The sequence below is a fragment of the Sebastes fasciatus genome, chromosome 10 (genome assembly GCF_043250625.1).
Source record: "Sebastes fasciatus isolate fSebFas1 chromosome 10, fSebFas1.pri, whole genome shotgun sequence".
In the NCBI taxonomy this organism is placed as follows: Eukaryota; Metazoa; Chordata; class Actinopteri; order Perciformes; family Sebastidae; genus Sebastes; species Sebastes fasciatus.
This window is the reverse complement of record NC_133804.1, coordinates 17,766,067-17,790,216: the sequence shown is the minus strand read 5'-3', so window position 1 is coordinate 17,790,216 and position 24,150 is coordinate 17,766,067. Positions and strand designations below refer to the sequence as shown.

Below are 24,150 nucleotides of genomic sequence, written 5' to 3'. Positions count from 1 at the left end.
AACACACTGAAGTGACCTTATGTCCTGTTAGTTAAGACATGAGAACACCTGCAGAGTACGCAGGAAGTTTAGCTCTTAAAAGAGGTAATCAAAAACAGGCCGACGCTACACCTATATTACACAAACACATACTGCAACAAGCACAAGCCTGCCTCCCGCTGCTACCCAGCAGATTAATATGCTGAGCAGCACACAGTGTAGGCACATGGTGGCTCCTCGGCCCCTCCACCCTCTTCTTTCCCGACACGCATTCTCACAAAAATTCCAAACAAAGGGAACATAAAAGAGCAACAACGGCTGGCTGGATGTTGAGAAAGAGAAGGAGGCAAGATGTGAAAAAAGACAGAGCATGCAGAGTGAAATGGGAGGGAGAGGCACTGAGGGGAGAAACTGAGGGGGTGTTGAGGAGGAGGGGAGAGTCTGAGGGAAACAACTTAAAGGCGGGGAGAGCAGAAGACTAAAGTACACGGTGAGAGCACACAGAGTGGCAACAAGAGAGACTTGAAATATCCACCACCATCAAACAGGTACAGTAAACCATTCTTCTTTACTTTTAAGTTACTTTTTATCACAATGCTGATGTGTGTTGGCCAGATGCAAAACACATGTTCATTCTAAAGAGGTCCCAGTTGCATTTAAAGGCATGGGAAAAGATCTTCTGTTGTATTATTATCATTTCAACATTAACCAGAGTGTGTAAAGTGAAAATCCAGACATGGTTCCCACAGATCTCATGTGGCTTGGTGCCGGGAGAATAATGGACGAGCTGATGATGGGGTCACCCTACTAGTTGTCTTTCTTTCTTCCAGCACTCATCAGCATTTATTTATCTAAAGCTGTTTACAGGATGGGAACAGGAACACCGCAAATGTTTGATTATACACAGAGCCATTTCCGAGCTGTAAACTTTTGTGAAATAGACTCTTAGTCAACAAGCCAAACATTTGCCAGACATTTGTTTTAAGTTTTACCAGTCTCAAGAAACCTTTCTTGTCTTCTGTCAAAAGAGGGAATCTTAAAATCTCATATGTCCTATCTCTTATCTTTATTTTTTACCACTGTGGATCCTTCATTATTTTCGCCTGGTGTTGTGACCAAGTTATGTATTTTGGTTTCTGTGTTTTGACGCAGGGACCACTACTACAATGACTCTAGCTTCTTGATTTCAGTTTCTGTATTCACTAGGGCTGTCAATCGATTCAATTATTTAATCAAGATTTATCGCATGATTGTTCATGATTAATCACAATTAATCGCACAATTTCTATCTGTTCAAAAATGTCAATTTAATGCACTTATCACCATGGGAGTGGTCTTTATGCAAATGTATGTATATATTTATTATTGTAAATCAATTAACAACACAAAACAATGACAAATATTGTCCAGAAACCCTCACAGGTACTGCATTTAGCATTAAAACATATGCTCAAATCATAACATGTCAAACTGCAGCCCAACAGGCAACAACAGCTGTCAGTGTGTCAGTGTGCTGACTTGACTATGACTTGCCCCAAACTGCATGTGATTATCATAAAGTGACCATGTCTGTAAAGGGGAGACTCGTGGGTACCCATAGAACCCATTTTCATTCACATATCTTGAGGTCAGAGGTCAAGGGGCCCTTTTGAATATGGCCATGCCAGGTTTTCATCACCAAAATTTAGCGCAAGTTTGGAGCATTATTTAGCCTCCTTCACAACAAGCTAGAATGACGTGGTTGGTACCATTGGATTCCTTAGGATTTATAGTTTTATATGAGGCCCGTATCTTGAGCCCACTACAACCTAAAAATTGCAAGTTGCGTTAATGCGTTAAAGAAATTAGTGGCGTCAAAACAAATTTGTGTTAACGCGTTATTATCAACTTTGACAGCCCTGATATTTACATTTAAATTCCTTCTCATAACTGGCCTCTAGGTATAATCTTAATGTACAAGGTCACCAGAGAAGCAATGACCTATGAAGATGTATTTCCTCTCTTAGACTGACTGGATAAACACACAGTTAACGGTGCTATGTAGATCTATCTTCTGTATTGTTTTTGCAATAACCAACATTTTTTTAATCGGTTCTCATCATTTGTCGCTTCTGTCCATAGAGATGACGTCACTGTGCAGGAACCTGGCTGTGCTTCTCCTTTTTCTGACCGCCTCGCCTCTCCTCCACTCCCACCTCTTCACCCGTGCTGCCTCCACTTCCCCTCCCGTCACTCGTCCTCGGATCATATACATGACTGCCTTGGGCTCAGATGATGACTATGAGGATGACTATGGGGATGAGGACCACAACCCCAACCATACTCCTGAAGTGCAGGACAAAGTGAATACCTTCCTCCACCAAAGTCCACCACAGCTCTGCCAGTACAACCCCTGCTCGGAGAATGAGGAGCCCTGCGAAAAGATTTCAGAAAAGACTGGGTGCCTCTGTCCCGGGGTCAGCGGGGCCGATGTGCCTCCTCGTGCTCCACGCATCCAAGTGCTGCAGCCAATCAGTGGAGGGGATAACAGAGGGAAGATAGAGGTGCAGTGGTGTGCTCCATCTTCTGTGGTGTCTGGGTACAGAGTGGTGATAGAGGGAAGTGAAGGTCTGGAGTTTGGGGGAGTTTCAAGACGAGGTTTTGTCGAATCTTTGGTGGTTGGGACTAAAGTGTGTGTGGAGGCGGTGAACAGTGCAGGACACAGCTCCCCCTCAGAGTTCTCCTGTAAGCGGTATGACCTTCCTGAATCTTCTGACCATAAACTGTTGGCTGGGATCATAGGAGGAGGAGTCGCCCTCCTTCTACTTCTCATCATAGCAGCTGTGATTTTCTGGCAGCATCAAATGCGTAAAAAGGCAAAGAGAGACTCCGCTGATGGACTTGGTAACCCTTCTTACAGCACAGAGGGGACTCTGTGATTCAGACTGGTTCAGCACAGATAATCCATCCCAGTCACACTGGACAGGCCCCTGGAGACAGGGAGCACGGCAACGGTGTAATCATGAACAAACAGCTCTGGGGTGGTTATAATTCATTTAAGAAGTTGTTTACTCTCCTGTTTCAAGGAATATGTAAACATATTGAGGAAAAGATGAGCGGTGTTCATGGAATAACACTAACAAATGGGTAATTCTGTTATTTTGTGGTTAGAGCTACAGGTTTATTTGCTGGCAAAGAAACCTTTGCATGTTAATTGTAGTGTTATTTTATCTTATCATGGCTGAATTTAATTGTAAATATATTTTTATAGGATATAGATACTGACTTTTGTACTAAACTATTTTAATAAAAACAAAAAAAAAATGTTTTGTCTTTGTAAGGTATGCAAGCTACAACAACAGTTTTAGTGTGCCTTGGCATCGAGTATCTGATCTTAGCTGGAGGGACTGAACAATGGTCGGTCCAAAATGCCCCATATATGTTTAGTTGAGTCAAGATCTTGTGACTACAGAGGCCATTGGATATGATTGTCATCTTATCAAACCATTCATTGACCCCTTGTATGCTGTATGGAAGCATTTGTCACATTTCTCCTGTCATTTATTCATATTTTATGTCTGTTAAGTTCAAGAACAGTTTTAAGGTACTTTTGCTTTACTTGAGTAATTTAATTTTATGTTACACCATACTTCTCCACTACATTTCAGAGGAAAAAGAGGGTACTTTTCACTCCATTACATTTATTTGAGAGCTTTACTTTTTCCTCTGCAGATAAACACTTTACATACAAAACAAATGATCAATTTATAGGATATGATGCATTTTTATAGATTAAACCAGGGGTGTCAAACTCATTTTAGTTCATGGGCCACATACAGCCCAATTTGATCTCAAGTGGGCCGGACCAGTTAAACCATTGCATAATAAACAAGTTTTCCCTTTCTTTTAATGTAAAGATGTGCAAGTACATTCCTGAAATGTTCACAATTAATGAACAAAATCCATTTCCAAAAGAGATGAACAGTCGGCTACGACTAAAAAGAGACTGCTGTTTCCGCAAACCTGCCAACAATTTATTTATCTTCTCTGTTCTCAGTTCTCTTTGCCCATTTCCAATACTGGTGCCGAATATTATATTCCTTGAGTACTGACAGGTGCTATGAACATTCAAGCACACTGGCTTCCCATTTACCTCTATGTGAAGAAATAGAACTGGTCCATTCTCCTTGGAAAACGTAAGTGTTGTGCCCCTTAAACAGGGGAAATAGTGAGAGAGAAGGATGAATGAATCACACACGCAGCTCTTCCCTTCACTCGTCTCTGTATTGAGTGAGGAAGAGGAGCGCGATCCCCCTACTGGAACCCCGAGGCATTACCAACAGATCAACGCACAATCAACCCACACACACAAAGGATCTGCATCACCTATCTGCATTATTCCTCTTTCTGGTTCACTGCATATGTGCTGCATAGTCTCTACAGTGACCAGTGTTGATGCATATTTACATCCAAAAATTAAATGACATGTCCTGAAAATGATACAGTAATAACTGAGACAACAAAGAAATTAGCTTTTCTCTAAATAAATGAATTATGCCTGAAAAATTAATTATTCTTGCATTATTCTTGCCTGTCACATAAGCACATGGGATCTGTAATAGCGTATCCAGCATAGGGCCTGCTAGTCTTATTAGGACAGCGTGACCCCCAGTGTATAAATAGGAATAGCAGTGCACACTTTGCAAAGTCATGGCCGGATTGGACCCTTTGGCGGGCCAGTTCTGGCCCTCGGGCCATATGTTTTACACCCCTGGATTAAACTATTCAGCAGGATATAAAGTTGTTAAAATATGCTCCTCCTCGAATTGGTGCATCAATAATGATAATTCAATAATATGATGTTTATATTACAATATAACACTTTGAAATTAGTCATTTCACCTATAGTATATTTAGCTGATAATATTTCTAAATGAATATTGAATGCAGGACACCAAACCAGGGTCTGAAATTAACCTTTTTCCTCACCTGCCACTGTGGCAGGTCACTGAACATTTCTACCGGACACTCAATTTGTTTGACTGCCACTTCTGAAATCTAGGTAGAACGCTTTAAAATTGTAAATACTAAGTCAGTGGTACCAGACGGTAGAATTATGGAATATATCATGTAACCCTAATCCCTGACTATATTTGGTATCACTTCATTTTTCAGGACCACAAATTTCATGGTAATTAGATGATAATTAGCAAGTAACCTCTTTGAAATTTCTTTGGAATTACTGCCAAATTACCTCAATATTTACCTCAAAATGTATCGAAAAAATTACTTTAGTATAAACATAATTTAATAATTATGTGCTAAAATAGTATTAAATGGTTAAAATAGGGCCCTGAGACTTGAGAAGCCGCTGCTCTTCATCGGAGGTGAAAAACCCAAACTAATAGGAGACACTTCTGATCAGGCACAAAACTAACCATTGTGTGACTTATTGTCTAATAAGAAAGAAATTAAGAAATTTCAGATAAGTTATTTGCTGATTATCATCTATTTACCAGCAGACATGGAAATAAAGCATATCAATTAACTTTGTATTCTTTTCCTGGAAATGTATTGAATAAATTACCAACTATTGGGAAATAGCGGAATATAATTATTGAATAATGTTTATAATAAAGTAATTTTCAATACATTTTGAGGTAAATATTGGGGTAATTTGGCAGTAATTCCAAAGAAATTTCAAAGAGGTTACTTGCTAATTATCACCTAATTACCATGAAATTTGCAGACCTTTAAAATGAAGTGTTATCATATATTTAGGAAAACCTGTCTGCCATGGTGGCAGGTGACCAGACATTTTGTACCTGCCACAACCAACATTTACCCTGTGTATTTGGCAGGTGCCACGTGCTAATTTCATTCACATTCATTCAGCACATGGGATCTGTAATAGCGTATCCAGCATAGGGCCTGCTAGGCTTAATAGGAATAGGAATAGCAGTGAATTTTATTGAAAAATTGAAATGATTGACTTCTCTGCACACTTTGCAAAGTCATGGCCCGGATTGGACCCTTTGATCGGCCGGTTCTGGCCCTCAGGCCATATGTTTGACACCACTGGAGTAAACTATTCAGCAGGATATAAAGTTGTTAAAATATGCTCCACCTCGAATTGGTGCATCAATAATGATAATTCAATAATATGATGTTTATATTACAATATAACACTCTGAAATGGGTCATTTTACCTATAGCATATTTAGCTGTTAATATGTCTAAATGAATATTGAATGCAGGTCACCTAACAGAATATTTTTTTACATTGTGCTATCCTTACTTTCACAGGATCTGAATCCTCCAAACCAAATCTAAGACTTTTATTTTGAAAGTCTTGTAGAAACACTGTTAGTAGGAAATTAATTTGATTGGCTAACAACTGAGGAAGTCCCGCCTTCCCTCGGCGTCTAAACTAATGAGGTGTCACTAAACACTGAGGAAGAAGTAGTGTGGGACATTGAAACTACCTTTCATACAAGCAGGATGGCGAGCTCAGGTGAGTCCTTCTCACTTCTCTCACTGACACATATATAATTTAATTGAGTGCAGCCAACTTGAACTTGTTGCATTGAGCTAACTATCTAGTGAGCAGATTTCTGTAACTAAAACATATTCAATGAAGAGAGCACATTCATAATGACTCAGCAAACAAACAGGAAGTCACCTGTGTCCTCAGGGTATGCCAGGTATCCAAACAACAACCACCAAACAAACAGGATTCATCATTTCATTCTCAAGTGAATCAAAACACGATGTTACCTGTTACATCAAAGTATTATAGAGTATTATAATTTATTTTTTAAACACTATTTTTTAAACAGTATCGAAAATTACTTTAGTATAAACATAATTTAATAATTATTTGCTAAAATAGTATTTAATGGTTAAAATAGGGCCTTGAGGCTTGAGAAGCGGCTGTAACTAGATCTGATTTCTGTAACTAAAACATATTCAATGAAGAGAGCACATTCATAATGACTCAGCAAACAAACAGGAAGTCACCTATGTCCTCAGGGTATGCCAGGTATTTAAACAACAACCACCAAACAAACAGGATTCATCATTTCATTCTCAAGTGAATCAAAACACGATGTTACCTGTTACATCAAAGTATTATAGAGTATTATAATTTATTTTTTTAAACAATATTTTTTATTGAATTTTACATATAAACATATATACACATACAGACAGACTAACAATATGAATAATTAAATTATACAATGAAATGTTTAGTCAGAATTTCCGCAGTAATCAAAAAAAGAGAGACATGACATTTCATGTATTTCACATATCTAACAAAGAAAACAAATAAAATAAAAGATAAGACAAAATAAATAAATACCTCAAAGAAGAAGAAAAAAAACCACAACAATTCCTTTTTTTTTATTGTGTTATAAAGTGATTACAAAACAAGTGAAGACATGTGCAGGGACATATATAAAAAGACCAAAATATATTATACAGAGAAAGACAAATAACAAAGTACAAAAACAAAACAAAACTAAACTAAAACAACACAAAGGTTTCCACACTTTTTCAAATTCTGCTACTTTTCCTCTGGTTATGTATGTAAGTCTCTCCAGTACAACACAAGATGCCATCTCCCTCACCCATACATGTATCGAAGGTAAATCCATTTTTCTCCAAGACAAAGCTATCATTCTCCTGGCCTGCAGGAGTCCAAAAGTATTGTAATATTTAATAACACTGACAAATAAACTATTTAATATGGATCATGTCACCTCAGTGTGCAGGTGCATACAGCAGGAAAGGGTGGTTATAGCAGTCTATGATGGTTAGTAATACAATCTTGTATCAGTCTGTTTTATCACCTGTGTTTAAACAAAGTGTTACTTTATGGGAGTATTCAACAAAGGCTTATCAGTCTGAACAAAGCCTTTAATGTGTTTCCTCTCTCATTGCCAGTCACCAAGGTTATCTCCTATGAGGATCTGAAAGCGCTTCTGGGAAAGAGCGAGAATCTCCTTCTGATTGATGTTCGCACTAAAAAGGAAGTGGATAACGGACATATTCAGGGATCCATTCACATCCCAGGTGAGCTTCTTTTAAATTAATTTACATGTAGGGATGCACCGATATATATACATTATATACTGGAGTTTTAATTCCTGTTTAAGTTTTGACCAATTGTTGCAGCATTAAAAAAATGTACACCTGAATTGTAATTAATGCAAATAATTCCTGTTAATTTTGAAGATGTTTTTACTAAGTTGCTGGTGCACAATTTATTATTTTGATAATAAATAACAATTCAGTACATTCGTATCTATGTACAGTATGTACTGTATTTATTACATTTAGTTTTACTAAGTTAGGAAAGCAATGTTTAAGTCTAGCCTGTTGTTGCCTTACGCATAAATTAATGATCCCAGTCACTTCCACACAGTGAGGCATACAGCTTATTAATTAAACCCAGGTATCTCTATCAGTATCGGTACTTAAAAAGTCGGATCGGTGCATCCCTATTTATATGAAGGGAAAAAATAATATCAAGGTCAATACATACAGTATGTACCACTGTCCAGTACTGAACACTGAATTTCATTTTTCCCTTTAATGTTACCACTTATCAGACACATTCAGTCCACAGAAGTACCAAGTGTGCCATCTATTTAATCTCAAAATATGTTTCTGCCTTCCTCTCTTCCTCCTTTTATTCATTCAGTTGCTACAGTCGAGGCTGCTCTTGCAATGGCGCCAGAAGAGTTCAAGGCCAAGTACGGAGTAACCAAGCCACCGTTGAATGCGCCAGAGCTGGTGTTTCACTGCCAGATGGGCATGCGAGGGGAAGCTGCCACTGACACGGCTTACAAACTTGGATACGTGAAGTAAATAAGTTATTGTTACTTTACATTATACATACACACACACACAGCCTGTCTTGCTTTTACGACTCCTGTACACTTTGTTTCCTCACAGTAACATTTCCTCTTTAAACTTTGCTGTCCACGTGTTACGTCTACATTACGTTTTCTTATTTGTCCCTCTGTCTTCTGTTTCAGTGCTTGTAATTATGCCGGAGGATACAAGGAGTGGTCTGCAAAAGAGGGAAAGTGATTTGTGTTGAAAGACAGCTTTATATGTATTTAAATAGCAATTGTGAAATTGAACAAAATCTTTTTATACTGTTTTGTTTTCATACTTAACATCGTTGCATTTGAAATATATGAATAGATATAAATAAAAAAATTGTTATCTGCTCAGATGTACATGTGTTGGTGGGGTTCATTTCAGAGAGAGTTGAATATCTAGGAATGCAAAAACAGGAAAAAACACTTTCTGCATGCTAAAAAAAATATAGTAGCATCAAATGTAGTACAAACAGACGGTATACAGCAACAAAAGGTCAGCTGAGAAAGACTGAGATGTGTTTGAAAACTCAAGAAAAAGCTTGTGAGTAGACCTTCAGTTAAGATCATGTCCTCAGTAATTTCTGTAAATTTGGTGTGGTTTAAAGACGTGAAGAAGACGATTACACATAAACAATATAGAGTTCAGATTCAGTACACTTACAGTAATTTATTTTAACCACAATATATTGGAAGAACCAAAAATATAGATTATATATTCATATAAATAGATCTATATTAAAGATGATATTTATATATTTTTTATATATATTATGTGTTAATATACAAATAAATAAATAAATATTATAATGCAGGGTTTTTTTTTGCAAGGGGGGTTCTTATGAAAAGTGTATTTCTAAATTCCTGGCTCTGGGGCTATGATTTTACTTTCAGAAGCCTAATTGCAATGAACAATTCAAAGAAATTTCCACAATTGTGTTATTGATTTCAAACAGTATACAGTACAGATTCAGTACACTTACAACAGTTTATTTTACCATAATATCTTGGAAGAACCAAAAATATAGATTATTTTTTATAAATATATCTAGATAACAGATTATATTCATATACTTATTTATATGTAATCACTTGTTTTTAAATAAATAAATAAAATATGTATTATTATTATTATTATTATGCAGGTTTTTTTGGGGGGGGTTTTCTTATGAAAAGAGTATTTCTAAATTCCTGGCTATTGGGCTATAGTCCTGCTTTCAGGAGCCTAATTACAACGAACAAATCAAGGTAATTTCCACAAATGTGTTATTGATTTCAAACAGTATACAGTACAGATTCAGTACACTTAACAGTTTATTTTACCATAATATCTGGGAAGAACAAAAAATATAGATTATATATTTATATAAATAGATCTATATTACAGATTATATTTATATATTTTTCATATATATATTATGTGTTTATATACAAATAAATAAATATTATTATTATTATTATTATGCAGGGTTTTTTAAATTATTTTTTTAATGAAAATAGTATTTCTAAATTCCTGGCTATGGGGCTATAGTCCTACTTTCAGGATCCTAATTACAATGAACAAATCAAGGTAATTTCCACAAATGTGTTATTGATTTCAAACAGTGTACTGTACAGATTCAGTACACTTAACAGTTTATTTTACCATAATATCTTGGAAAAAACAAAAATATATATTATATATTTATATATTTATTTATATGTAATTACTTGTTTTTAAATAAATAAATACAATATGTATTATTTATTTATTTATTATGAAAAGAGTATTTCTAAATTCCTTGCCATAGGGCTGTAGTCCTACTTCCAGGAGCCTAATTACAATGAACAAATCAAGGTAATTTCCACAAAAGTGCTATTGATTTACAGACTACCTATCTGGTATTACATCTGATTTCACAGATTTCACATTATTGCCAGCTGTGACTATACTATACACTATAGGGTGTAGAAAAGTATGTAAAAGTATATATTATTTAACAGGGAAACATTTTAATGTGACACCAGGAGTGAAAGCCTCATTCAGCAGCTAAAGATGCTCAGAGAAATACAGCAGGTAATGCTTTAAATAAGGGCTATTCTTGCTAGAAACAAAGTTTGTATGTTTAAAATGATTGTTTAATTTACAGTTAATCTGCTCATAACTATTTATAAATAGAGACTGGTCATCAAAAGGTGTGAAGCTAACAGCAGCTAGCTAGCATAGCATACAGTTAGCCATAGCTTTGGCCAGCCAGCTAAAGTAGGTGAGAAGTGATTTGTGTTTAATGAACTCTACCTGCTCAGGTGTTGAGGCTGGTCATGATTTTGAAAAAGCAAAGACAGCACCATGGTTTAAAGAATTCAGGAGGCCTTTTGGTGCTTCTGTGGACTGAAACAGGAGCTTCTGGTCAAAGTGTGAACTGCACAGGTAAGTTTAAACATTAAACACCTTCACCACGTTATACACCTTCACCATGTTTATACACCTTCACCATGTTTATACACCTTCACCATGTTTATACACCTTCACCATGTTTATACACCTTCATCATGTTTATACACCTCATTAAACACCTCACCATGGTCAAACACCTTCACCATGTTTAAACACCTCATTAAACACCTCACCATGGTCAAACACCTTCACCATGTTTAAACACCTCATTAAACACCTCACCATGGTCAAACACCTTCACCATGTTTATACACCTTCACCATGTTTATACACCTTCACCATGTTTATACACCTTCACCATGTTTAAACACCTCATTAAACACCTCACCATGGTCAAACACCTTCACCATGTTTATACACCTTCACCATGTTTATACACCTTCACCATGTTTAAACACCTTCACCATGTTTATACACCTTCACCATGTTTATACACCTTCACCATGTTTAAACACCTCATTAAACACCTCACCATGGTCAAACACCTTCACCATGTTTATACACCTTCACCATGTTTATACACCTTCACCATGTTTAAACACCTTCACCATGTTTATACACCTTCACCATGTTTATACACCTTCACCATGTTTAAACACCTCATTAAACACCTCACCATGGTCAAACACCTTCACCATGTTTATACACCTTCACCATGTTTATACACCTTCACCATGTTTAAACACCTTCACCATGTTTATACACCTTCACCATGTTTATACACCTTCACCATGTTTAAACACCTCATTAAACACCTCACCATGGTCAAACACCTTCACCATGTTTATACACCTTCACCATGTTTATACACCTTCACCATGTTTAAACACCTTCACCATGTTTATACACCTTCACCATGTTTATACACCTTCACCATGTTTAAACACCTCATTAAACACCTCACCATGGTCAAACACCTTCACCATGTTTATACACCTTCACCATGTTTATACACCTTCACCATGTTTAAACACCTTCACCATGTTTATACACCTTCACCATGTTTATACACCTTCACCATGTTTAAACACCTCATTAAACACCTCACCATGGTCAAACACCTTCACCATGTTTATACACCTTCACCATGTTTATACACCTTCACCATGTTTAAACACCTTCACCATGTTTATACACCTTCACCATGTTTATACACCTTCACCATGTTTAAACACCTCATTAAACACCTCACCATGGTCAAACACCTTCACCATGTTTATACACCTTCACCATGTTTCAACACCTTCACCATGTTATACACCTTCACCATGTTATACACCTTCACCATGTTTAAACACCTCATTAAACACCTCACCATGTTATACACCTTCACCATGGTCAAACACCTTCACCATGTTTAAACACCTCATTAAACACCTCACCATGTTATACACCTTCAACATGTTTAAACACCTCACCATGTTAAACACCTCATTAAACACCTTCACCATGTTTAAACACCTCATTAAACACCTCACCATGTTATACACCTTCACCATGTTCAAACACCTCATTAAACACCTCACCATCTTCAAACACCTTCAACATGTTTAAACACCTCACCATGTTAAACACCTCATTAAACACATTCACCATGGTCAAACACCTTCAACATGTTTAAACACCTCACCATGTTAAACACCTCATTAAACACCTTCACCATGGTCAAACACCTTCACCATGGTCAAACACCTTCACCATGTTTCAACACCTTCACCATGTTCTCACAACCTGAGCTGCTTCAGCAGGAGGAGCTACTGTACCAGTGGAGTAAAGGTGGGGTATCCCATTTCATCAGATAGAGATCTCTATCGAAATTGAAGCCAAGTGTTCTTTAACAGTGGATGTTTATTCTGACAGGAACAAGCTATACTGTACATTATCATTACCACAATTTAAATTAAGCATTTAATGTAAAATGTGGGTATATAACTGTTTAATGTTTTTAAAGCTAGTCACCTGTCAAAGCAACAGCACTTTACTATGGACATAAATGCACTTTTCTCTGCTGCTAAACATGACTGCAAATTGTATGAAATTGTGTCTGAAACGTTTACTTATTTTATTCTTTTATTGTTATTTTTAGGTATGTTAATTGTAATACTTATTTATTCTATCCTTTTTAATGCACTGACGGGAGCTGGGAGAAACAATATTTAGTTTCCTTCTGTGTATGCAAATACTCAGTGAAATGACAATAAAGTGAATCTTGAATCTAGTTGGGAAGAAAAGCATCACAACATTGATACAATGAGTTGCCTTATTTGCAAGCTTCTACTACTACTTCTACTACTTGTATATAGACATGTCTTACTGGCAGGCCAGTGTAATGACTGAATGTACAATAGGGTGAAAAAAAAAACACCTGTCCCAAAAACAAACAGTTGCAATAGTAGTGTAATCCATTTTAGACTGTTTCAATTAGGGCTGACCCGAATGCTTCGACCTCCAAATCCTTATTTGAATGCTTTGTTTTTTTGTTTTTTTGTTTATATAAAAGTATGTAACAATAATAAATAAATCCCCAAAATAAACAGAAATAAGGAATAATCCCACCACAATGTTATTCATATTCAACATTCATTATTATTAGTTATTCTCAGACGGATATCGCTGTCTGTTGCGTGTAGAGGTGTGTGTACAGTAGTGTGGCAGCGGCACTGAAACGGGAGAGATGGAGACAGACAGACAGAAGAAGCGAAGCTTCGAATACCTTCGAATATTACCCACCGAAGCTTCGAAGCCCAAGAAATAGCACTCGGGACAGCCCTAGTTTCAATCAAAAAAAGCAAAGCTAATACTGGTAACCATCCATTTAGAAATAAGATGACATTCCAGGTAAAAATCCGTCAAATAAAACGTGTAAATCAGACACTGAATTTCAGAGATCCACCCAGTAGAGAAACAGATCACTCCAATAAATACATGATTAGTTAACTGTTTCCAGCAGCTGTTAGGACTTCTAGGACATATAGGATGTACAGTAAGTGTTGTAACAGGGTTCATGTTTGTGGTAAAGTTGCAGCTGCTGGTCCCTGGTGCACAGGGATTAAAATGAAAGCACTCCAACCTGGTATGTACACACACACACACACACACACACAGATACACCTAACATATACACACACATCTTCAGCTTTTGTACATTACATCTTAATGATCTTTTGCACTTTGTCGCAATGTTCTTGAATGTTTATGTAAAGCACTTTGAATTGCCCTGTTGTTGAAATGTGCTATACAAATAAAGCTGCCTTGCCTTGCCTTGCCTTGCCTTACATCACCTCCTTTTACTACAATAGTCCTCACAGATTTGAAGGAGAGCATGTTTCCCTGTGCGTGGCCGTGTCCTCACCCTGACCCTGAGGAGCTGAGTGCCTTCACTGATCTGTACGGTTCCCTCAGATTACTGCTGTCTGTTCAGGTACAAACTACACTGATCCTTTTCTGTAATTACTGATATTGGAGCCTGAGCATTGTCCTTTTTTAAGCATTAAGTAACCTGTTTGTCTGTCGGAAGAAAAGATATCTGGGTGGGATCACTTTACTGATCTTAGTAATTGGACCAAACTTACCCAAATGTCAATAATTAATGCTACACTTTTAATTTATATATTTCGTGCCAGTGTCATTAATGATATATAATCACAGTGAGCCTGTGAGTGAATATCATCTCTGTCTATATCGTTGCACTTTACAGATGAAAGATGCAAGACATTTCAGTCCAGAGTGGTGTGCTCGTATTGAAGCGTTCCTGCACTCATTCAGTTTTGCTAACGCAAGGGTAGGATCTGTTTTCTGTTTGTAGCCACAGTATGTTTTGTTTTTTTTAAAATAGGTAGCAAAAATTTGACTGCCTTTCTCTTTCGCAGATCAATATCCACTTCAAATTCAAATTCAATCAGCAGACCTTCCAGCGAGACTTTAGGTATGATTGCCAACTATGCAGGCTCATAGCTTCCTTTTCTGGTAAATCTAGCGAGTTTACAACTTGTTAGATGACCTACGATAGAACAGTTTTACTCAAAGCTGCCTGATATATTCGACAATGATTCATTCAGTCACGCTGTATTACCATCCATCCATCTGCAACCGCTTATCCCATTAGGGGGGGCTGGAGGGCGCCACATAGAGACAGACAACCATTCACACCTACGGGCAATTTTATAGTCAACAATTAACCTAACCTTTATGTCTTTTTGAGGAAACCGGAGTACCCGGAGAAAACCCACGCTAACACGCTCCACACAGTGGGGCCCCAAGTCGGATTTGAACCTGCGACCCTCTAGCTGTGAGGCACCAGTGCTAACCACTGCACCACCGCTGTATTACGCAGAACTGATCTATTTTGTTTCATAAAGTAGATTAATTCTTTATTGTCCTCCTATTGAGGAAATTTGCTTTCACAGTCTGTACACACTCAAGTATCACAACAGGGTATAAACAAACAAGAACAAAACAAGTTCCAGGCTGTTTAAGGCAGTAACGACTGAGGCCACAAAACTTTTTTTTTTGCAGAGTAGTTGTTTTTATCTGCGGCCGGGGAGGAGGAGGGTGAAGCATGGGTAGACTGGGTGGCAGGGGTCGTGTGTTATTGTCAGTGCTCTGTGAGTGGTGGCTGTGTCAATGAGGGCTGGCAGGTTGGGAGTGGAGACCAATTATTTTAGAAGATATGTTGGTGATTTTGAGGAGCTTGTTTCTATATATGTGTTATATAAAGTTACTTAAACATGGAAAGGGGTTTGGGTTAGGGTCAGTAAGTTAGTAAGAAGTAAGTCAAGTAAGTCACACTGCTATGTTTTTGGCTTTAGGAGCTGTAGTATGAGAGCATAATAACAAACACAAAGGCTGACTATAGTTAAATCTTGGCCATGTTTTTATGAAGTGCTAACGTTGTGTTCATATTCTTGCAGAGTGAAGATCAACAGTAAAGTTACCCGGGCAAACCAACCGCCACTGATCTTGGATGTCACCTGTAGAACACAGTCAGTAATGCTATTTTGAATATTATTTAATGTGTAGTTGTTGTGTGGATCAATGTTGTCTAACTTTCAGTAGAAAAATAATAGAATCCAATAGGTACGGATGTGTAACTAAAATATCTTCATCTATTGATGCAACAAAAACAAATATATATACTAGGGCTGTCAATTGATTCAAATATTTAACCACGATTAATCACATGATTGTCCATCGTGATTAATCGCGAATTAATCGCACATTGTTTTATTAGTTCAAAATATGCCTTAAAGGGAGATTTGTCAAGTATTTAATACTCTTATCAACATGGAAACAGGAAACATACATCTATACCTCAGTAATCAAACAATCCTCAGCAATCCAGTTGAACAACTTCTTCATTACTTTATAATTTCACTCTTCTGTGTAGTGGTTTTGTTGAATCAGCTCTCAGAGCCACAAAGCTGCCCAACACCTGTTTTCAATCACCACGGCTTCCTCCGAAACCTCATTATTGTCCTTCTAGGAACCATAAAACTGTGGAAATGACAAACTTCCATTTCCTTATAATCTAACAGTTGGTGTGTAATCCGTTTAGAGATGTATCCTTCATCCTTATTTTTGCCTTCATATCCATTTGACCATTCCTGCTCTCTCTCACCTCTACCTCCACATCATTAGCTTCATTTCTCTGTCTGTGTTTGAAGAAATGCAGTCAAATGTCTAAAATCTTTAAGTTAAAAGAGACACTAAACCTTAAGCATTGGAGACCTATATAATGGGTAAAGTATGTTTGAAAGCAAAAAAAGAAGCATGGGCCTCTAGTTGACTGAGGTGGTGTTACATTTTGTTGGCAGTGCAAACAGTTGTTGACGCTACTCGCAGCTGGAAACAAAAAGTAGTAGTAGTTAAAAAGTACGGCTGCCTGAATCGTCCATATACCAGCCATGTAAGCTAACTAGTATTATAAATACACAGTTTGAGTTTCAGCCTCCAAAGGAAATCAAATGACACAAAGCTCCTGACAACACGGTGCCCAGTTAAATCTTAAAAATAAGAAGGCACTTTCTCATTTTAGAGTATTTTTCTAAAGTGCTTTATTTAACCGAATCAATACCCCCCTGCCTAATAAATCAATGAAATGTATTTATTTATTTAATATTTGTGTTAGGAAGGCTGCAGGAGATTCTTTCTATAAACCTGCAGAACTACATGAAAAATACTTAGGGCTGTCAATCGGTTAAAATATTTAATCAAGATTAATCACAAATGAATCGCACATTTTTTTATCTGTGCAAAATGTACCTTAAAGGGAGATGAAGGGAGACATGTTGTTATCAACATGGGAGAGGGCAAATATGCTGCTTTCTGCAAATGTATGTATATATTTATTATTGGAAATCAATTAACACAAAACAATGACAGACATTGTCCAGAAACCCTCACAGGTACTGCACTTAGTATAACAAATATGCTCAAATCATAACATGGCAAACTGAAGCCCAACAGACAACAACAGCTGTCAGTGTGTCAGTGTGTTGACTTGACTATGACTTGCCCCAAACTGCATGTGGTTATCATAAAGTGGGCATGTCTGTAAAGGGGAGACTCGTGGGTACCCACAGAACCCATTTTCATTCACATATCTTGAGGTCAGAAGTCAAAGGACCACTTTAAAAAAATGGCCGTGCCAGTTTTTCCTAGCCAAAATTTAGCGTGACTTCGGAACGTTATTTAGCCTCATTCCCGAGGAGCTAGTCTGACATGGTTGGTACAAGCAGCATGGATTCCTTAGGTTTTCTAGTTTCATATGGTGCCATATCTCCACTCTAGCTTTAAAACTGAGCCCGCTACAACCTCCAAAAGATGATTGCATTAATGCATTAAAGAAGTTAGTGCCGTTAAAACAAATTTGCATTAACGTTATTATCGTGTTAACTTTGCCAGCCCTAATATACAGTATACAGGTATAGTCACTGTTGTTTATGGAAGGTGATTCTCTCTCCTTGTGTTTAAAGGCCTCCAGAGTGCGTGAAGAAAGGATGCTGGTGTCGGGGAGGACACCCTGTCCTTGGAAGCAGGGTCCCACTCAGTATCCCACCTGAAGCCATGGACCATGGCCTGTTCGTGGAGCTCAGCGTCCAGCCTGTCACACTCCTGAGCCCCTGTGTGCTGCAATACCCCAATCTGGCAACACAACTCACTCACATACAAATATCCTTTGCTGGGTTTTACGATAAGCCTGTTTGTGATTTTCACGGAAACAGAGTCTCTAGGCGCGGCCGAGCTATGGAGCGTGTCTGTTGTAGTGGCCTCAGGGCTTCCTCTCTGATTCATTCAGATGATGTGGTTCAGCTGTCTTCATCAGACCATGACCCCCAGCTCACACTGGGACAGTTTGTAGTGTGAAAGCAGGGATGAGGGTCAACACCTCTAAGTCTGCGGTAGGGCTGCACAATTAATCAAATATTAATCACAATCACAATTTTGGCTTCCCACAATTAAATGAACATGATCTCCTGCGATATTGACGTTAAAATGTTCCGCTCATAGAAAACTCTGCTGCATATCGAAGCAAGCGTCTCCTAAACTAACAGCCAGCCACCAGTCGGTGATTGAGATGTTTTGGCTTCACTTTTGGGTATAGATATTATCTACACAACCAATGTGTTTATGATTAAATTAAGAGCATCAAATTGTTTATCTAGCTCTTGATGTTGCTAATTTTGCTCTTGAAGTGTACCAGATTGAAGCATTTAACTTTAAAATCTACCTAACAAAGGGGTAGGGTGAATATTCCTGTATTTTTTCACATTGCAATATATATAGCAGAAAAAAAGTTTCAGTTTTCCAATATCGTGCAGCCCTAATTTGTACATTAGCAGGAATGTAGCACAGCATGGACGTGAAAGCAGTGCTCTATTTATTTTAATGTGAAAGTGCAATAAAAATATCTTGTCGCTAAAATCAGTAAATAATCGTGATAAATAATTGTGATGTCAATATTGATCAAAATAATCAGGATTATCATTTTGACCATAATCGTGCAGCCCTAGTCGCGGCCACATTCTTCTGCTGGAAAACGCTGGATTGCTCCGTTCAGATTGAAAGTGAATCACTGCTCCAAGTGAAGGAGTTCAAGTATCTTGGGATCTTATTCAGGAGTGAGCGTATGAGTTGGGTTATGTTGAACAGAACTGGTTTGTAAGACGCGTTGTCTGACCACGTTTGAATTCAAATGTGATTATAGTTGTTCCGAACGGCCACACACAAAGCGTAGTGAAAAGCTGATCATCATAGAGGGGAGGGGCGACGCAATATTTTTTAAATATGGGGATAATAATGCACATTATCTCACTTTTCTCTCCTGGAATGCACAGTGTTGCACTTAGTTGTTCACATGAAATCTGCAGAAATAGTTGAATATTAGAATTTACTAGAATAACAAATTAAAAGCCAGCTTAGTTCCCTACCTCCGCACATCTGGCCAATCAAGGCATGAAGTGGGTGTGATTGTTGATTTCGGAAAGTTACAGAAATGGTCAGACACAGCCCCCGTCCCCCTAGTCGATTTACATTCCAACCCTCACCCTAAGTGGCATCAGCTTCGGGTAATTACCAAAACCATGAAATCAGACATCTGTGGGAAACTCAGAGCATAACCGCTGCTCATTTGTGTCGACTCAGTTGAGGTGTTTCGGGCGTCCGGTTTGGATTAGTCTTCCTTGACTTCATGTGTCCAGGTGTTAGTATGCAGTCCCAGTAATGTTCCTGTCACAGGCCCCTCCACCTTCCTCCAGAACCTGCCTGCACATCTGGACTGTCAGGAACTGGGCCTGCACGGCATTCACTGCTCCTCCTGCAAAGGTAGACAACAACCACTGATGAGAACAACACGTACTGATGGCCAGGATACCTTTTAGGTCATTTCCTAGAAAAACTGTCAGGACAGGTTTCCTTGGAAAGGGTAGTATAAACATCCAGGACAGTTAATCCTGTTTTAAAGTGACATCTGTAACACTTAATGATGCCTGAGTTGAAGACTAATTTCAACCACCTGTGTTTGTTTGTTAGAGAATGAGCACGAAGCCCTAGCTTGAAGCTGCCCATAACATCTTTAATGGATCACAAAAGGCCCGTGATTTAAATCACATGAATCCAAACAAAACAAAGGAAGTAGAAAAAGAGCACAAATACCACATGTAAACAAAAGCCTTAAAGTGACAGCTCTTGGAGAGAAAGGACTCCCACACTGTCTGCAAATCTGGGCTCCAGCAGTTAAAAATGACTGTCGCTGCATTGTATAAATCTGTCTCTTTAGAGTTATGTCCATATGTAACCAATCTGCTCCAGCAGTTTATGTGGTTCACTGTGAACAGTTTGTTCTGATGCAAGGAGTCGTGCATTCACATCGCAAAAACACTCTCACAGCAGAGATTCGAGGGTGGAGGCAGGGTTTATAATGTGTTTGACTTTGTCTTATACTAGAAATGAGTATTTACATTTGTAATTCTGCCGTCTTGAATGTTTCAAGTAAGTCTTAATTTAGTCCTTCGTTAACTCGAGATTTTCTTTCAGGCAATCACTTTAGTTGATTCAAGAGTTGATTTGAATCTAGGATTATTCCAAAACATATGAGAGAGAGCTGAATTGAGCTGATCGTGTTTAGTGTTGGTGTGTGAAACTACGTTTAATCATCACTAAATAATCTCAGTAACACTGAAGAAATGGCTGATTTCTCAGAAACTGCCCTTGCTTAATAAGTGTTTCTTGTCCTTGGAGATTACACAATGAATCACAGCCACGAGCAAAAACCACAGGCCTACATTAATCACAAGTATCTTATTCACTCACAACACAGATTATAAACACACAAAAAACAACCCCATAAAACAGTCTGCGCTGGTCTTTGGTTTGACATCTGAGAAGTTTTGTTTACTCAAGCCTGAAAAGGGAAACATTTTGAGGTATTAACATCTCAAAATACCTCAAAATTGTTACTTTACACGCAAGAAAATATTCTGTAATCATCTGTTAACTCATTGAACTTAAACTAACTCAAGTTTTAAAACTATAGCTGTAAAATCAAATGCTGTAACAATTACAGGCCCAACCCAGAGGTGCGTCTTCCATTACGACAATGTTACGTACATGTTGTGATTGTTAACAACCCACCGCAGAGCCAGTGAGCCTCCAACTAGTGTGGACTTGCAGTGTCAACTGTGTAAATATCATCACTAATAATCCTGTTTTCCTTTCATTTCCTTCTCATTTATTTACTTTGCAAAAACATGTTTTAACATCCTCTACAGATCTTGTGCACAGCGGTGGCACTGTGTACACAGTAGAGCAAGAAAACAGTGAGGATCCAGAGCATGAATCAAGTCCTCCCCCAATGCAGCAGAGTCTCCTGCTTTGCCTCCTCCTGCAGCACAGTGACCCCTTCACCTACCAGCTCTCTGATATGATGGGTGAGAGACAGCTGCAGGTATAATCACAAAACACTGAGTTAAAGTTGGTCGTTCTTTCTTACTCTTTTCTGTGTCTGTGATCCTCTGACAGCCACAGAGATGCTGATAGAGCACCACCTGGAGGATGTTCTGAACAACAACAGGCAGGCAGTCACAACAGCCCTGCAGACGGAGCTGAAGAACTCACTGAAAGCCCAAAATCACAGAAAAAAGGCAAGTCTGACATACAGTACATAGCAGCTGATAGAGAGGAAATCATTACTTTAATCACAAGTTGTTGTTGTTTCATAATTTTACAAGGCTTCAACTAATGATTATTTTCATTGTTGATTAATCTGTCGATTATTTTCTCAATTAATCGATTAGTTGTTTGGTTTATAAAATGTCAGAAAATGGTGAAAAATGTTGATCAGTGTTTCCCAAAGCCCAAGATGACGTTCTCAAATGTCTTGTTTTGTCCACAACTCAAAGATATTCAGTTTACTGTGATAGAGGAGTAAAGAAACCAGAAAGTATTCACATTTAAGAGGCTGGAATCAGATAAACTGATCAGAGCTGAGAACTTGCTGCTTTTGTCTGATTTTTAACTTTGAAAATGTAATATTTTTGTTAGGCAAAACATTTGAATTTGAAGATGTCACCTTGAGATTGTGATGGTCATTTATAGATAGATAGATAGATAGATAGATAGATAGATAGATAGATAGATAGATAGATAGATAGATAGATAGATAGATAGATAGACAGACAGATAGATAGATAGATAGATAGATAGATAGATAGATAGACAGATAGATAGATAGATAGATAGATAGATAGATAGATAGATAGATAGATGTACTTTATTGATCCCAAATTGGGAAATTCTTGTGTTACAGCAGCAGGTTATCTAGGCAATGTACAGGAACAGTAAATACACATATCAACACTACAGATAATATCTATAGTATACACAATATAAAGAATATATTTGAATAGACTATAAATATACCAGACTACTACAACTAGCTTAAAAATATAGAATATGAACATAGAATAACAATCAAACAGCAAAGTGTGCAATGACATACTATATACATTAATTTCATTTTCATTCATTTCTGAAATGTTATAGATCAAATGATTAATTGGGAAAAAGAATCAATACATTAATGAAAATGAATTATTGATTTGGGTCCTAATATTATATGTTTTGGTGTTAAGGAACAAGAGAAGCTGCGTTCAGCTGCTGAGGTGATTCTCAGTTCAGCCATGAGTATTGTGACCTGCAGCAGTAACATGGATTTCAGAAATGCCTGTCTGAACAGCATGAAGGTGTGGAAAAAAAATAATTTTGTGCATATATTTATAGTTAATTCTAAAATATAAGTTATTTACTTCCACGACTCTCATATTTTTACAAAGAATCCGCAGGCAAAAATGTTATCAGGTTATGTGCTACGCCGTAAATACACTTGTTACTTACAGGGATATACATGTATACGTGTTGATAGTGTGACAGAAGTCAGATATGCATCCATAAAGTATGTGTTTGTCAGGTGCGTGACACTCACGAGCTGTCAGCCTCCCTCCGGGAATCACTGAGGAGGGTGACATCATGGAAATTCACTCCCATGAGCAGATGCTACTCAGCTCAGGTGAGTGGGATGTTTGTTGTTCACTGATTTAGCAACCGATTACTATAGCAGCACCTCAGTACGTTCAGACATGTGATCTTAATCCACAATCTTAACACCACGTCGTTACTTTCACAGATGGAAGAACATCCTGAGAGTGATGAGCCCACCAGAATAGAAATCTGAGCTTGTTTTGTTCTGGTCGAAGACTGTGGAAGCACTGAAATTCATATTTTTTTACTATTTCATGTGTGATAGTAGTTAAATGCGGTGGTGATAGAAATATCTATTTAACCTTTATTTTAAAAAGATGCATTGTTCTTATTATAGTTTGTGTGTTACACCAGATGTTCTTTTTAAAACACAGGTTTGAAGTAGAAAAAGTTCCTGAAGAGATTTACATTGAACTGAATTTCTGATCTGAGATAATCCTTTGTTGATATTTTTTTTATTATGTACCCCTAAAAACAATATAGTACATATACACATTTGTACAATACAATGTACTGCTGTGTATAAATTCTTATTGAGACTGTATTAAGGTTGCACTACACAGTGCTGTAGTTGACACTATTGTTTGTGGGTATAAAACAAGTTAAGCTAGGATAACCAGACTGGCAAGGCAAGGCAGCTTTAATTGTATAGCCCATTTCAGCAACAGGGCAGTTCAAAGTGCTTTACATAAACATTCAAGAGCATTGCGACAAAGTGCAAAAATAACATTAAGACATAATTAAAACAGTTATAAAATCATTAAAGATTAGAAAATAAAAACAAGCTAAAAATAAAAGCTAAAATAGAGTATAACACACAAGAGTAAA

At 37.5% G+C, this 24,150-nt stretch overlaps 3 protein-coding genes across 3 annotated transcripts; all 3 read left to right on the top strand.

Annotated features, from left to right (window-relative positions):
* The first annotated feature begins 386 nt into the window (after positions 1-386).
* LOC141775376 (uncharacterized) lies at positions 387-3,283 on the top strand. Its single transcript, XM_074648683.1, has 2 exons — positions 387-527; positions 2,101-3,283. Exon 2 carries the CDS (start codon positions 2,103-2,105, stop codon positions 2,895-2,897), a length of 795 nt encoding a protein of 264 aa, XP_074504784.1. The 5' UTR covers positions 387-527; positions 2,101-2,102; the 3' UTR covers positions 2,898-3,283.
* A 4,489-nt stretch (positions 3,284-7,772) lies between these two features.
* On the top strand, positions 7,773-9,197 carry tstd1 (thiosulfate sulfurtransferase like domain containing 1; the record flags this gene model as incomplete). The annotated part of the gene is made up of 3 exons (XM_074648682.1): positions 7,773-8,034; positions 8,666-8,828; positions 9,003-9,197. Coding segments are annotated over 3 exons (480 nt in total), but the record flags the coding sequence as incomplete, so codon positions are not given.
* Positions 9,198-10,810: 1,613 nt separating this feature from the next.
* Positions 10,811-23,758, top strand: top6bl (TOP6B like initiator of meiotic double strand breaks). The gene is made up of 14 exons (XM_074648681.1): positions 10,811-10,905; positions 11,136-11,259; positions 14,306-14,359; positions 14,586-14,707; positions 14,984-15,067; positions 15,156-15,211; positions 16,197-16,268; positions 18,261-18,456; positions 19,986-20,109; positions 21,555-21,713; positions 21,805-21,926; positions 22,917-23,027; positions 23,252-23,350; positions 23,468-23,758. Exons 1-14 carry the CDS (start codon positions 10,885-10,887, stop codon positions 23,513-23,515), a joined length of 1,392 nt encoding a protein of 463 aa, XP_074504782.1. The 5' UTR covers positions 10,811-10,884; the 3' UTR covers positions 23,516-23,758.
* Positions 23,759-24,150: the final 392 nt, after the last annotated feature.